The sequence below is a fragment of the Schistocerca gregaria genome, chromosome 2 (genome assembly GCF_023897955.1).
Source record: "Schistocerca gregaria isolate iqSchGreg1 chromosome 2, iqSchGreg1.2, whole genome shotgun sequence".
NCBI classification, from domain to species: Eukaryota; Metazoa; Arthropoda; class Insecta; order Orthoptera; family Acrididae; genus Schistocerca; species Schistocerca gregaria.
In genome coordinates this window covers 26,649,571-26,666,130 of record NC_064921.1, presented here as the reverse complement: position 1 = coordinate 26,666,130, position 16,560 = coordinate 26,649,571, and the positions used below count along the sequence as shown (strand labels likewise).

Genomic DNA, 16,560 nt, shown 5'->3' with positions numbered 1-16,560 from the left:
ACTTTGTTTTTGTTACTAGTTCAGTTTCTTTGCCATAAATCTGCAAGGGTTCCATGTGGGCAGGATGGTTTCGGGAAGGGTAGAAGATCATATGAGCTGTCTTGTTTATGTTTAAAAATAATTTACTGTAGTGGAGTCTTGAGAGGAGTCTTTCAGTTGTGTCATTAATTTTGAGTTCCAATTTCAGAACTGAGTCTGAACGGAAGAGCAAGTTTGTGTCATCTGCAAACAACACAAGGGAAATGTTTGGGACATTTATAGGAAGGTCATTGAAAAGGAGGACAAAGAGAAGAGGGCTCAGTACTGACCCTTGTGGGACTCCACAGCTTGTCAGGGCATTGTCAGAATAAACTTTTATAGATTCAGGGCTTGTGAGTTCTACCATTTGCTTAATATGGTGAGATAGGATTTAAACCAATTATTTCCTATACCTCTGATGCCACATGATTCTAGCTTCTTAAGGAACAGTGAGTGATTTATGAGATCAAAAGCTTTACTAATTCCAGTGAAAAGTCAAGAAAAAATTCATATTGATCATTAGTTTTAAGAATTTGGTTAGTAAAATTAATACCAGTCCTCATTTCATTAAATTCAAGTTGGTGTTTGGTCAATGATTTCATTTTTTCTAGAAATGCTATGATTCTATTGCATATGATTTTATGAAATATCTTGGATATAGCTGGATGTATGGCAGTAAGATCATAATTATTTACATCATAACAGTCCCCCTTTGAAGATTGGAATCACATTCGAGGCCTTTAATACTTCTGTGAAACATCCTCTGCTTATTGTGCTATTGATCACATTATATAGTGGTGTGACATGTGGAAATGATGATTATGTGGCTCTTACAATGTTTGATACCATTTACTTGGTTAATGGGATCAGGAAATTTGACCTGTCTGATTCTGGGATTATAGCCTTGCGTGATACTGCTGGCATAGTGATTCCTGACACTAGATATCGGTAACCTTTGAAAAAATGAAAGTTAAAATGTTCAATAACCTGTTTTCAATCAGATATATTTGTTTCATTTGGCTGGAGGTATTCAGCTGAGACACATTCAGTTTAGGTTCCTATGGGACCATGGACAACTTTCCAATGTGCTTTACTCATGTTACCCTAGTTCACAATAAACTAGTGGTTAGAGATCTGCTTTGAATTAGTAATTACCTTCTTGAGGATTTTTTCATAGTTTCATAAGCATCTTTAGAAGTTTGTATCACTGTTTGTCTTACTTTCTGTGTAAAATGTTTGTTTTCTTGATTGCACGGGAGGCAATTATTCCCTTGGTGATCCATCCTTTGCATCCATTGCTTCTCAGTGGGTTTTCTGTAGATTATCTGAGGGAAGAGGCTATGTTAAAGCTATGACACAAATTATCATCTAATATTTTTTGTTTCTTTTCAGTGTTTTCCTAGAGATAGACATTTTCCCAGGTCTTGTGCTTTAGCAGGTGCTCAGTTAACATTCAAGTGTTGATATCTTTACATGACTGTTAGTAATAAGTGTTTGTTCACATCCATTTGTTTAAGCTTAAGTAAGAGGCCCTCATGGTCAGAAAGCCCATTGAGTAAGTTTTGGAAACTGAGTGCAGGAGTAGAATTAGTGTTTATTAATCTGGTATCTACTGAGGTGCAGGATGTGGGTGTTATTCATGTAGGCAGTTAGTCATTGTATTGTATTGTATAGAACTGGGGACCTAGAAATGATGGAAAGACTTTATCCCCACCATAGCCCTCAGTGGTTCACAACCCTACAACAGCCTACAGCAGGCCACTTATTCCACCGCCACCCCCTGCCAAACACAAGGTTATTGTGCGGTTTGGCCCCTAGTGGACCCCCTCAGGAATGTCTTGCACCAGATGAGTGTAACCCCAATGTTTTCATGGTAGAGTAATTACGGTGTATGTGTAGGTGGAGAAAGTGTTTGCGCAGCTATCACCGACATAGTGTAACTGAGGTGGAATAAGGGGAACCAGCCTGCATTCGCCGAGGCAGATGGAAAACCACCATAAATACCACACCTTGACACTAAGCCACGCAGCAGATTTGTGCATGGGACCGGCGTGCCTTCCCGCCTGGAAATTAGTGCGTTAGACACATGGATAACTGCGTGGGCTATGTTAATCATAGCTAGTAGGTTGTTCATGTTGGTTGATCCATGTGACTTGTTGGCAAAGTTTATATTGAAATCCCCCCATGTTGTCTAGGAATTTATAACTTGTTCCAATTTCTCTTGGAATATTGATAAACTGCCATGTGGTACCCTGTAAGTGCAGAAAGTGATTTGTTTTTCTTGAGTCATCTCAAGAACATGGTGCTTGAAATGATTCTCAGTGCAGAACCAGCTTACATTTTCTGACTAATTTCAAGCAAACACACCTCTTTTGGAAGTTCTGCAATAGTATGAGCCAGTATTACAGTTTATAATATGAATTCATGCCAACTCACTATTTAAAATTGCTTATAATTTCATTCACTTATCAGCAACATGCTTACTTTTAAATGAGGCAAATAAGACTTTGATAAAAATGCACATTTTTGAAACCAGTCCAGAATTTATCTCTGGTCTCACAGAAGAAGTCTTGCTTCTCTTAATTATAGTGCTGAAGTCTTTTTAAAATGCTGTATATTTCTATAATAATAATAATAATGGAATAACTTTTGTTATGAAGTCTATTGCCTTACATGAAATTTCCACTTAAGGCACTATCTAAATAACGTAGAAAAGAACTATCACCAATCTCTTCTAGGTGTATTATAATGCCATGACTGACATGGACCTATTAGCCTTCTGTTTAGGCACATAAAGGTTAATTTATTAACTGCTGAGTTACAGTTAATGTCACTTTTGGAAAGTCTTCAATAAACACACCCCATACAAGACAAGTTCAGTTAATTTTACTTCCTTTAGACTATATTCCAGCTACATTTCTTATTTCATCCTGTCTTTCTTTTCTCAGTGGGAATGCTATACAAGAAGACAGCCGTCTCCAGATAATCCAGGGAAAGCTGCTTGTCATCAGTCCCCTTGAAAGAGCTGATGCTGGGAATTACTCCTGTTTAGCAGAAAACATATTTGGAAGAGACCAAATTGCCTATTTTGTTACAATCCATGGTATATGTATATGTATATTTACTGATGATTTAAATGTAAATAAATACTTTTAATGTTATTATCATTATATTTTATATTAATTCATCTTGTGTCTTTAATCGCATGCCCCATTAGAGAGTCAAAATAAAGGAAGTAAGTATGTCAGTAATACTACTTACATTTTTAAATATAAATGTAAAGCTGTAAGGTAGCCATTCCAGTGTCACTACCTTACAATTCTGCAATAGAAAATAACATTCAACAGTTATCGGTATCTGAATAACATGAGCTGCTATACCTCAGTTCCTTAACCTTATTTACATTACATGCTCCACCCTCCAGCCTTTCCAATTAATCTCCATCAAAAGAGGTAATCATAAAGTTTTAAATTTGACCTTGAAAAATAAAGCTATGACTACGAAGGTTGGAGATGTTACTCTTCCTTACATATTCACACTTCAATAAAACACATTTTTTCCAATGACAGATGACTTCCTAGAGACCTCGATTGTAGAAATCTGTCTTTTGGCTGTTCAGGAAACGTTCTGTCTTAAACTATCCTTGTTGCCTATCTGGAAATTTGTGCCAAACAATGTCTTCATCTGTTGAAGTCACTAGGCACCATGACAGGTGAACTGAATGGGGAGTCAACTTTTTTCCTTGAAAAAAAAAAAAAAGAAAAAGAATAGGTGCTACATGAAGTTGTGTAGGATGATTGCAACCATTGTCAAACAACATTTTGTAAAACTTGTATAATTGCTGGTTACATTGCTCAAAAAAAATTATCACCTGGTGTTTGGTAATTCACATTTATTGATATATTTAGAGATTAATTCATCAACAGAAGACCTGTCAAAAGATTACAAAAGTCATAAGCAACACAATCATAAAGATTTTCTGAGTCACAATTAACAATTTTTTAAAAACATACTGGGCAAACCTATGAACATACCAAAGAAGAATGGTGGGGTTCATCATACACAGTACAGTGCCATGTATGAGCTAACTGCTCCAAAGTACAACTGAGTGTGAAACATATCACAAGCTATGAAGTTAACAGAAATGACCTCCAGATAGTGTGAGTACATGACTGAAGTGGAACTAAGAGTGACTAATGGAGGTATGGAAAAACAAGTTGTTAATTATTAAAATAAGATGTAAAATAACAAATACTTAAAGATATACAAAATGGAGGAGGAATAGATTAGTGTTTTACATCCCATCGACAACAAGGGCATTAGAGATGGAGCACAAGCTTGGGTCAGGCAAGGATGGGTAAGGAAATTGGCTGTGCCCTTTGAGATGAACCATCCTGGCATCTGTCTGAAGAAATTTAGGGGAATCACAGAAAACCTAAATCAGGTTTGAACTATTTTCCTCCCAAATACAAGTCCAGTGAGCTATCCATTGTGCCACCTCACGTGTTAAGATGTACAAAATATAAAACTGCACAGAATAATGTTAAAAATATCATATATGGGAATAATAGTCGTCTTTAAAAATCATAAAAAGGATCATAAGAGGTGGTAAAAACAAAATACTGGATAAATAATAATGGTAAAAATATAAAAATATTACAAGTAAAATGGATGGACATCATACAGACATTTGGTAAACGAAAAACAGGAAGTAGACAGTGGGATAAAAGGAAGAATACTTTTTTTAATGATATGAAATTACACACAACATGAACCGATATAATACTAACCATAATAAAAAACAATATATACGATATGAACTTAGAGCAGTGTACCAAATATCACTACTTAATTTTTAAATTTATTTTGTTAAAGTAAATACAAGAGAAGGGGTAGAGACAAAAGGAAGAATTCGGTGGATAAGAAGAGATTAAAACATGTAAAACACAATGAAATCATAATGTGCAAAATGAAAGAGCTAATGAGTGTATGAAAATAAATGGGCACTTAAAAAAGCAATAGAAATGTGTATGCAGTCATTGCAACATTCTGAATAGGCATAGGCTATGCCACCAATAATACCTTTAAGTGTTTATTCTTTTAGATTTTACTTTAACAGCACACTTCTTTCTTTATACTCCAATTAGCTATTCTTAGCCACATCACTTATGTATTCATGCTACCTGGAAGTCATTTCTCTTACCTCCAGCTTGTAATGCATTTCATGCTCGTTTGTACTCTGCAGCAGTTAGCACACACATGACATCATATTATGTAGAAAGATATTTTTCTTCTGTATGTTCTTAGGTTTGTCCAGTATGTTTTTAAAAAAAGAATTTGTTAATCATGATTCAGAAAATCTGTACTATTTTGTTTCTTATGACATGTGTAATTTTTTGACAGATGTTCTGATGATGAGTTAACATCAAAACATGACAATAAATGTGAATTACTCAACAGCAAGTGCTACAATTTTTCTAGAGCCCTAATCAGCACTGTAACATGTTGAATCAACATTTGATAGCAGAATGAGTTGAGGCATTGTCTGTAGCAAAGCCAACCACATTGACAGCTTCTTGCAGTGCTCCTGCGTTGTTCAGGCTTCCTATGAGTATAATCTGTTAGCACCACACCATGGCAGTCCCAAAAAAATGCTGAGCATCGTCTTGCCTGATTATGGTTGGGCCTTCACCTTCCTTGGTGGTAGTGAGTACACTTGTTTCCATTGCTTTCTTTCCTCCATTGTTTCAGGATCACTGTGCCACCCCCAGCATTTTTACATCATGATTAAGTGGACATGAAAATCACGTTGATTGGCCTGACAAAACTACAACATTTCAACTGCTGCTTCTGTTTGGTGAGATTTTTGAGCTGGTGTAGTTGTGGAATTAAGGAAATGGCAATTTCTTTCATATTGAAAATGTTCTGGAAAGTTTTGAAAAATTATCCATGACTGATTTTTCACTTTGTCTAGTACAGTACACCAGCCTTTAAAAATATGATGGTGCACTGTTGCCATGCACTACTACCAACTCAGCATGAACTGTTGTCAGTGTTCGTTCCCTTCAAATGCAGAAAATGAATTCCCATCTGATACTCCATTTCATAAATGGTCTGTGGCATTTTGTTTCAGTTCTCACAGAGATGTTTCAGATATTTCATTGTGTACCTGAACTGTAAACAAACAGAACATTGTTTATGTGACTTTAGTTTGTGTAAATCAAACAATGGAAAATCCAGGATAGAATGTAACAATACAAGAGAAGGAAAGTTGCTACTCACCATATAGTAGAGATGCTGAGCCGCGATAGGCACAATAAAAAGATTCACACATCATAGCTTTCGGCTATTAGGGCTTTTGTCAGCAATACACACACACACACACACACACACACACACACACACACACACACACATGCGCGCGTGCATGCAAGTGCAACTTGCACACACATTTGCACTCTCAGAGAGCTGAAACTACAGTGTAGCAGTGTAGTTTCAGCTCCCTGAGACTGCAGATGTGTGTGCAAGTTGTGCTTGTGTGTGTGTGTGTGTGTGTGTGTGTGTGTGTGTACTGCTGACAAAGGCCTTAATGGCCGAAAGCTATGTGAATCTTTTTATTGAATCTTTTTATTGTGACTATTGTGGCTCAGCATCTCCGCTATTTAGTTTGTGTAAGTGATACTTAAAATTTTAAAACTACCCTTTTCCTTGAACCATAATGACTTCAAAATATTTATTCATATTTCTAATTCCCTCTTTATCTCACTTCTCAACTCCCTCTATGTTACACTTTTTAGTTACATTACTGACAACTATTTACTGAAGTGTCTGTCCCTATATCTTTGTCTTTTTTCTAGTTAGTCGATTGGCTTGAACTTGTTTAAATTTTATTTTATTTCCATTTTGTGTAGATACCATGCGGTGAGCATTACATGACATAAGTAGCACATCTGTTGATTACAGAATATTTATGGTAGTAAATACAGAGCACACAGTCGCTGATAATTCTCTGTGTAGGTTACAATCTCAAAAAGCCAGGAACTATTTTATAAGATTTTGAGTTTTATGGTATAAGGATATTGGTTATATTAGTAGGAGATCGGTAGTTCAGTTTGTTACTCTCTGCCAGAAAGTTACCTGCTGACTGGCACATCCCTAACGTGCGCAGAATATGTGGTTTAAATCCACAAAAACTAGGAGAACAGCTGTGCTGTGGATATGACTGGGGAAGTTTCCTTGATTGAAGGACATTCTTGTGGTGGACATTGCATGGTGCGTACTGCATGTCCACACCATAAACCATGTTCTTCTGGAGGATGGGGGGGGGGGGCAGAGTGTTGCATATATAATAGTGTTGCAATGCTGGCAGGCGCATATCATCACGTTACTTCTCTCTTGTTATTCCATGTGCTAAATACCCTCACAATAACTTCCATTATATGGGTAGATACATTCAGTTTGATACTTGTGCCCATTGTGCACTGTGTCTTCTGTGTGCAGGGCCAAGGAAAGTATATATGTTTATTACTCAGTTTGCATGCAGGTCTTAAAAATGTTGTGTTGTATATACCATATACTTGTTAAATGAATTTATGTTCTGTGTGAAATTTCTAGGTGAAATGTAATGTAAAACTACAATATTTTCAGTTCCACTTGTACCAAGCGAGATAGAAATATCTTCAACAACTGCATCAAGCATTGCACTACAGTGGGAGCTTCCACCAGATGCTGGCCATGTTCTTGAAGGTAATACATTGCATATAGGAACACCATGATTTCGAAGCTCAATCACAATCATTATAAGATTGTTTGATCACTAATATTATAAGATTCTTCACTTGGAATGTGTTATTAATTTTCACCTGTTCGTGCGCCAATAATCTGTGTTAAGTGTTAAATCTCCTGTCTCTTTACAGTTTTTCATTGTGTGCGGTACTGTGACACTTAGTGATGGTCCATCCATTGGGTAGGTACATTAAGACTGGTGGCTCTCTAGGTACCATTCAAGAGGATCAAACTGTGTATCAACAATGAAGTTACTTTCTACCTTTCTTGTGTGTCACGTCATCTGTTACAAGACTATTCAGCAAGCATGCCCTGCTGTCACGAGTTGTGACAGAAAGATTGTGGAAAGAAAAACCCCTATTAAGCTTGCAATAGCCTTTCACTTGATACAGATGCACGTTTGACATTGAATACTAAGAAAATAAGAGGTATCTGCAATGACCCACCTCAGTTTTGCAGTATGAACCATAAAAAACAAGAAAATCAGGTTTGAATTAAAGAACAGGATTACAATAACATCCAGGCTTTACACGTGTTTCAGTTCTTCTATGAAACCAAGAGAAATGTCACTGATGCATGTGGAAATTATTTTTTAAATTGGCATTTTACTCCTGCTTCTACATTTCATTCAAACTTATGCCCTTGAATACTATGTAATTATAACTTCTTCCCTGGTAGCTTTGTAAGGATGTTAATCCAAAGTTGGGGAAATTTTATACAGGAGCTGCTCCTTCGTTCTCACTGATCAAGAAATGTATGGCTGATTTCAAATTTACAATAATTTCTTGAAGACAGTCAATGTGCAGGACTTGCAGTCACTCATGGAAACACTGAAAAATGCAGACTATGATGCAGGACCATAGGGGATTGAAGTTGTATTGAATGGTTGATTTCAGAGGCATATCAAAGAGAGAAGTATGATACATTTCAAATAAACAATTAACTATGAGAGAGGTTTCTGCAAAACAAGTGCTGAGTATGTTGAACAGTGACCAAAAACAACTGTGAATTCACATTTACCACCAATGTCTGTATCATTTAAAAATAATCCAACTGATTTTGTCCACTTATTTTCCCAATGGATTTGGTATGGGTTCTTCAGTCCATGTCATAAATGAAACAAGAATGAAATCAATAGGCACAAGTCAATAGTGCACCAGGCAAAGGTAACTTTGATTTTATGTACAGGAATGACCATGACCAGTGTTTTCTGTAATATAATAACTGGTTACTTTTAAAATGCTAAAACAATTATTGGCAAGTGCTCAAAAAATCATCTTGACCAAATGGTTGTCCAGTTACATGAAAGAAAACTTGGACTGATAAAAAGACTTTCTTCAAGCCAGCATCTGTCAGCACACGGTAGATGATTTGGATACAAGGTATCTGAAAGATATAAAATTGTTTCACCATTCATTACGTCATAATATTGGGTATCTGGAGCGTCGCACCTACCTTTCGGTACTTTTTTCAGTAAACTATACAGTATTTCACTTCACACACGGAATATACTCTATAATACATTTGGACAAAGTGCATTTATCTAAAACAGTAGTTGTCAAACTGCAGCCCATAGGCTGCATGCATGTGACCCGAATCAAGCATTCATGAGGCTTATGGTTCTCATCCATATTTTATGATAATGCTAACGGGATTCTCAAAGGTATCGCTAAGTACCTACTGCCAGATGGCTTGTCTGCCATAGTGGTTATTATAATTGCAGGGCACTGTGTAGAATTGTGATTTTAAAAAAATCAGAGGAGAATATTAGGTAACTGAATGTTATTCACCGATGCTTAATTACTGAAGCAATGTATGATAATTGTTTTTCAAACTTTGTTTCACTGTTTCTCAAACAGTAAACAAATATTTGCTGAAATAAATAAGCTTATGTTTTCAGAATCTACCTTTTGCCACCATGTAGAAGGTGTCTCAATATATATGTTTGATGTAGTAATAAATAAAGTAAAAATACGCAAATATTTTAGCCTTGCATCTGGTTTCAGTGCAGATATAGCTTCAATGGCTCAATCTACATTATTTGTGCATAACTGCACAGCCTCCCCCCATAAACCATGGATCTTGCCATTGGTGGGGAGGCTTGCGTGCCTCAGTGATACAGATGGCCATACCGTAGGTGCAACCACAGCGGAGGGGTACCTGTTGAGAGGCCAGACAAACATGTGGTTCCTGAAGAGGGGCAGCAGCCTTTTCAGTAGTTGCAGTGGCAACAGTCTGGATGATTGACTGTTCTGGCCTTGCAACATTAACCAAAACGTCCTTGCTGTGCTGGTACTGCGAACGGCTGAAAGCAAGGGGAAACTACAGCTTTACTGTAGGATTAAATGATGATGGCGTCCTCTTGGGTAAAATATTCCGTATTCCGGAGGTAAAATAGACCCCCATTCGGATCTCCGGAAGGGGACTACTCAGGAGGACGTCGTTATCAGGAGAAAGAAAACTGGCATTCTACGGATCGGAGCGTGGAATGTCAGATCCCTTAATCAGGCAGGTAGGTTAGAAAATTTAAAAAGGGAAATGATAGGTTAAAGTTAGATATAGTGGGAATTAGTGAAGTGTGGTGGCAGGAGGAACAAGACTTTTGGTCAGGTGACTACAGGGTTATAAATACAAAATCAAATAGGGGTAATACATGAGTAGGTTTAATAATGAATAAAAAAATAGGAGTGCGGGTAAGCTACTACAAACTGCATAGTGAACGCATTATTATGACCAAGATAGGCACGAAGCCCATGCCTACTACAGTATTACAAGTTTATATGCCAACTAGCTCTGCAGATGATGAAGAAATTGATGAAATGTATGATGAGATAAAAGAAATTGTTCAGGTAGTGAAGGGAGACGAAAATTTAATAGTTATGGGTGACTGGAACTCATCAGTAGGAAAAGGGAGAGAAAGAAACATGGTGGGTGAATATGGACTGGGGCTAAGAAATGAAAGAAGAAGCCATCTGGTAGAATTTTGCACAGAGCATAACTTAATCATAGCTAACACTTGGTTCAAGAATCATAAAAGAAGGTTGTATACATGGAAGAATCCTGGAGATACTAAAAGGTATCAGATAGATGATATAATGGTAAGACAGAGATTTAGGAATCAGATTTTAAATTGTAGGACATTTCCAGGGGCAGATGTGGACTCTGACCACAATCTATTGGCTATGACCTGTAGGTTAAAACTGAAGAAACTGCAGAAAGGTGGGAATTTAAGGATGTGGGATCTGGATAAGCTGAAAGAACCAGAGGTTGTACAGAGTTTCAAGGAGAGCATAAGGGAACAATTGACAGCAATGGGGGAAAGAAACACAGTAGAAGAAGAATGGGTAGCTCTGAGGGATAAAGTAGTGAAGGCAGCAGAGGATAAAGTAGGTAAAAAGATGAAGGCTGCTAGAAATCCTTGGGTAACAGAAGAACTATTGAATTAAATTGATGAAAGGAGAAAATATAAAAATGCAGTAAATGAAGCAGGCAAACAGGAATACAAACGTCTCAAAAATGATATTGACAGGAAGTGCAGAATGGCTAAGCAGGGATGGCTAGAGGACAAATGTAAGGATGTAGAGTCTTATTTCACCAGGGGTGAGATAGATACTGCCTACAGGAAAATTAAAGAGACCTTTGGAGAGAAGAGAACCACTTGTATGAATATCAAGAGCTCAGATGGCAACCCAGTTCTAAGCAAAGAAGGGAAAGCAGAAAGGTGGAAGGAGTATATAGAGGGTTTATACAAGGGCGATGTACTTGACGACAATATTATTGAAAGGCAAGAGGATGTAGATGAAGATGAAATGAGAGATACGATACTGCATGAAGAGTATCACAGAGCACTGAAAGACCTGAGTTGAAACAAGGCCCCCGGAGTAGACAACATTCCATTGGAACTACTGACGGCCTTGGGAGAGCCAGTCATGACAAAAGTCTACCAGCTGGTGAGCAAGATGTATGAGACAGGCGAAGTACCCTCAGACTTCAGGAAGAATATAATAATTCCAATCCCAAAGAAAGCAGGTGCTGACAGATGTGAAAATTACTGAACTATCAGTTTAATAAGTCACAGCTGCAAAATACTAACGCGAATTCTTTACAGACGAATGGAAAAACTGGTATATGCGGACCTCGGGGAGGATCAGTTTGGATTCCGTAGAAATGTTGGAACACTTGAGGCAATACTGACCTTACGACTTATCGTAGAAGGAAGATTAAGAAAAGGGAAACCTACATTTCTAGCATTTGTAGACTTGGAGAAAGCTTTTGACAATGTTGACTGGAATACTCTCTTTCAACTTCTGAAGGTGACAGGGGTAAAGTACAGGGAGGAAAAGGCTATATACAATTTGTACAGAAACCAGATGGCAGTCATAAGAGTCGAGGGGCATGAAAGGGCAGCAGTTTTTGGGAAAGGAGTGAGACAGGGTTGTAGCCTCTCCCCGATGTTATACAATCTGTATATTGAGCAAGCAGTAAAGGAAACAAAAGAAAAATTCGGAGTAGGTATTAAAATTCATGGGGAAGAAGTAAAAACTTTGAGGTTCGCCGATGACATCTTAATTCTGTCAGAGACAGCAAAGGACCTGGAAGAGCAGTTGAACGGAATGGACAGTGTCTTGAAAGGAGGATATAAGATGAACATCAACAAAAGCAAAATGAGGATAATGGAATGTAGTCAAATTAAATCGGGTGATGCTGAGGGAATTAGATTAGGAAATGAGACACTTAAAGTAATAAAGGAGTTTTGCTATTTAGGAAGTAAAATAACTGATGATGGTCGAAGTAGAGAGGATATAAAATGTAGACTGACAATGGCAAGGAAAGCGTTTCTGAAGAAGAGAAATTTGTTAACATCGAGTATAGATTTAGGTATCAGGAAGTCGTTTCTGAAAGTATTTGTATGGAGTGTAGCCATGTATGGAAGTGAAACATGGACGATAAATAGTTTGGACTAGAAGAGAATAGAAGCTTTCAAAATGTGGTGTTACAGAAGAATGTTGAAGATAAGGTGGATAGATCACGTAACTAATGAGGAGGTATTGAATAGGATTGGGGAGAAGAGAGGTTTGTGGCACAACTTGACTAGAAGACGGGATCGGTTGGTAGGACATGTTTTGAGGCATCAAGGGATCACAAATTTAGCATTGGAGGGCAGTGTGGAGGGTAAAAATCATAGAGGGAGACCAAGAGATGAATACCCTAAGCAGATTCAGAAGGATGTAGGTTGCAGTAGGTACTGGGAGATGAAGAAGCCTGCACAGGATAGAGTAGCATGGAGAGCTGCATCAAACCAGTCTTAGGACTGAAGACCACAACAACAACAACAACAACAACTGCACAGATGATGGGGTAATAGGAGAAGACTTTATGGCAATTATAATCATGAGAGGTTACACAAAAGATTGTGATTTTATGAATGCAATAAAGATTTTGTTAAAAAATGGCTTACCTACAAGCAATTTAATATGAGTGTGTACAGATAGCTGTCCGTCAGTGACAGACAAAAACAATACTTTGATAAAATTCATTAAGAGGGGATGGAAATTATCAATTACTGCCCATTCATTGCTTACTGTGTGAAGAAAGTTTGGTGTGTCAGATTTCAAATAGAAAATTAAAGGACATTATTTCATTTGTGCATGTGAATTTAATCACTGAAAAAGTAAAGAACCACTGTAGAAATTGCAAGATTGTTACACTGATTATATCCAAAATACTGCATTCAGATGGCTAAGCGGAGGAAAAGTGCTGGAATGTTTTGTCAGTTTGAAATCTGAAATTATTTTATTCTTACAAAAAAAAAAAAAAAAAAAAAAAAAAGGCGGAAAAAATTATGCAGAACTTAGTAATGAATGGTGGGTGCTTACTGATGTTTTGTCCAATGTTATACAAAATGTCAACTAATTTCATTTGGAATTGCAAGAACCAAACAAGATAATTGGACAAATGACCAACAAAATATTTGCATTTGAAGCCAAACTGCAATTGTAAGTAAATGAACTAGAAAAAAATAGTCTAATTTTCCAATCATTTCTATGCTCAGAATGACCTTAACTATCACCAAAATTATTTACTAAGACATATGGTGTACCATTTGAGAGAATATTTGCAAGAAATAAAAAACAGCTGTATGAATGCAGAGTCTTGCGGCAGTAACATTGAACCATATGTTCTCGGGTTTCCAACCCTGTCAATTGCTTAAAACTACACGAGCTTTCGGCCAAGCACCCTTTGGCCATTGTCAAGTTGTATGACTGCCATGAGCTGTTGGTGCTCCCTTATATACACTAGCTGCTGGCTGTGATGTCACTGGTGCCTGTGACAATGCCGTATGTGGGTATGTTTTGAGTCAGCGTTCGATGTGCCCTCTTCAACCACGTGATCACCCTTTGGCCATTGTCAAGTTGTATGACTGCCATGGGCTGTTGGTGCTCCCTTATATACACTAGCTGCTGGCTGTGATGTCACTGGTGCCTGTGACAATGCCGCATGTGGGTATGTTTTGAGTCAGCGTTCGATGTGCCCTCTTCAACCACGTGATCACTTGATCCCACTCAGCACTTAGCTGCAAGCCACCATCTCTATTCAGGGTGTTTGCGGTAATTGTTATTTCAATAGCTTCCTTTATTAGACTGTCCCAGAAGCCGTTAGTGTGACCGACGACAGAGGTATCATCAAATTTTATGTGGTGACCGTTTTCTAACGCATGCTCAGCAAATGCAGATTTCTCTAGATAGCATAGGCAATAATACCTCTCATTTTCTTTCCTGCGTTGTTCCACAATGCACACTGTTTGTCCAATGTACTTCTGGCCACACTCACAAGGTACTTCTTAGACTCCAGGTGTTCTGAGACCTACTGCATTTTTAACTGGTCTGAGTAATTAATGGATTTTCATTGGAGGCCTGAAGACTGATTTGATCATGTGTCTTTTCAACAGGTGGCTTAACTTGCCTGACACAGAGCCACAGAATGGCAGCAAAGAAAGTTTCTTTTCCTACTCTTCGTTGGTGGTCTTATTCTGACATATCCCAGAAATCACTTCTTTCATTTGTTGGGTGCTGTAGCCATTATTCCTGAAAACCTTGCATAGGTGGCTCAGTTCGTGGGGCAGGTATTGTCATCTGATATTGCTCTTGCACGATGCACCAGTGTTTGCAGTACTGTGCGCTTCTGTGCTTGGTGACGATGGCTGGTGGTGTGCAGGCACAGGTCTGTGTGGGTAGGTTTTCTGTAGACGCTGTGGCCAAGGTGGACAAGGATGGTGGGGAAGTGCAATGCATTATGTTTTTCCACCTACATGGTGAAGTGGATATTACTGTTGATGTGATTGAGGTGCTCCAAAAACTCGTCTAGTTTCTCGCGTACGTGTGGCTAAATGACGAATGTGTCATCAACGTATCGAAAGAAATACTTAAGCTTCAATGGTGCAGTATCTATGGCAATATCCTCAAAATTCTCCATGAAGAGGTTTGCAACAGCTGGAGCCAATGGGCTACCCACTGCTACGGCGTCTGTCTGATTGTAATACTGGCCGTTGTACACAAAATAGGAGGACGCAAGAGTGTACCTAAATAGCTTGACCACGTCACTTACAAAGTACTGGGAAGTTAGGTCCAAAATGTCTTTGATAGGCACATTTGTAAACAGAACCACATCATCAAAACTGACCATAATAACATCCTCACTAAGGTGTAGATGGTGGATTCTGCTGATAAGTTCTGCTGAGTTTTTTATATGATGTTCACAGTGTCTCACATGTGCAGCGAGGAGCTTGGTGAAGTACTTCACCAGCTTGTATGTTGGAGAACCTATTGTGTACACAATAAGGTGAAATGGTGTCCCATCCTTGTGTGTCTTCGGTAAACCATAAGCAGTAGGTGGTCTAGGCACCTGTGGCAGATGATTCTTAACGACACTGTCTTCCACTGAAGGTCGCATAAGAAGTTCTGATGTTTTTCTTACTATTCTTGATGTCGGGTTGTGTGGGAGCTTCCAATAAGTATCTTCGTTCAGTAGTGCACAGATCTTCGTCTCATAGTCCTCGAACTCCATAATTATGGTGGCATTGCCCTTGTCAGCTGGAAGTACCACAGTGCTTTCATCATTACATAGTGTCCATCAAGTGAAAGAAGTGATTTCTGGGATATATCAGAATAAGACCACCGACAAAGAGTAGGACAATAAACTTTCTTCTGCCAATCTGTGGCTCTGTGTTGGGCAAGATCAAATCAATTTTCAGACCTCCAACGAAAATCCATCAATTACTGAGACCAGTTAAAGACGCAGTTGGTCTCAGAACACCTGGAGTGTACGAAATACCTTGTCAGTGTGGCCGGAAGTATTTCAGACAAACAGTGCGCACTGTGTAACAATGCAGGAAAGAACATGAGAGGTATTATCGCCTACGCTATCCATGGTAATCTGCATTAGAAAATGGTCACCACGTAAAATTTGACTATACCTCTGTCGTGGCTCACACTAATGGCTTCTGAGACAGTTTAATAAAGGAAGTTATTGAAATAAAAATTACCACAAACACCCTGAATAGTGACAGTGGCTTGCAGCTAAGCACTGTGTGGGATCCAGCGATCACATCGAACGCCAACTCAAAACATGCCCATATATGGCAATGTCACAGGCACCAGTGGTGTCACAGCTGGCAGATAGTGTATATACGGGCACACCAACAGCCCACTGGCAGTCATACCACTCGACAATGGCCAAGGAGTGCTTGGCCAAGAGCTC

At 38.3% G+C, this 16,560-nt stretch overlaps 1 protein-coding gene across 1 annotated transcript in view; it reads left to right on the top strand.

The window, feature by feature from the left end:
- Positions 1–16,560, top strand: part of LOC126334576 (Down syndrome cell adhesion molecule-like protein Dscam2) — a 290,611-nt gene that overhangs the window by 232,507 nt on the left and 41,544 nt on the right. The window contains exons 16-18 of the mRNA XM_049996963.1: positions 2,967–3,121; positions 3,236–3,253; positions 7,666–7,764. Of these exons, the coding sequence (XP_049852920.1) occupies positions 2,967–3,121; positions 3,236–3,253; positions 7,666–7,764 (272 nt within the window). The remainder of the gene's footprint in view (positions 1–2,966; positions 3,122–3,235; positions 3,254–7,665; positions 7,765–16,560) is intronic.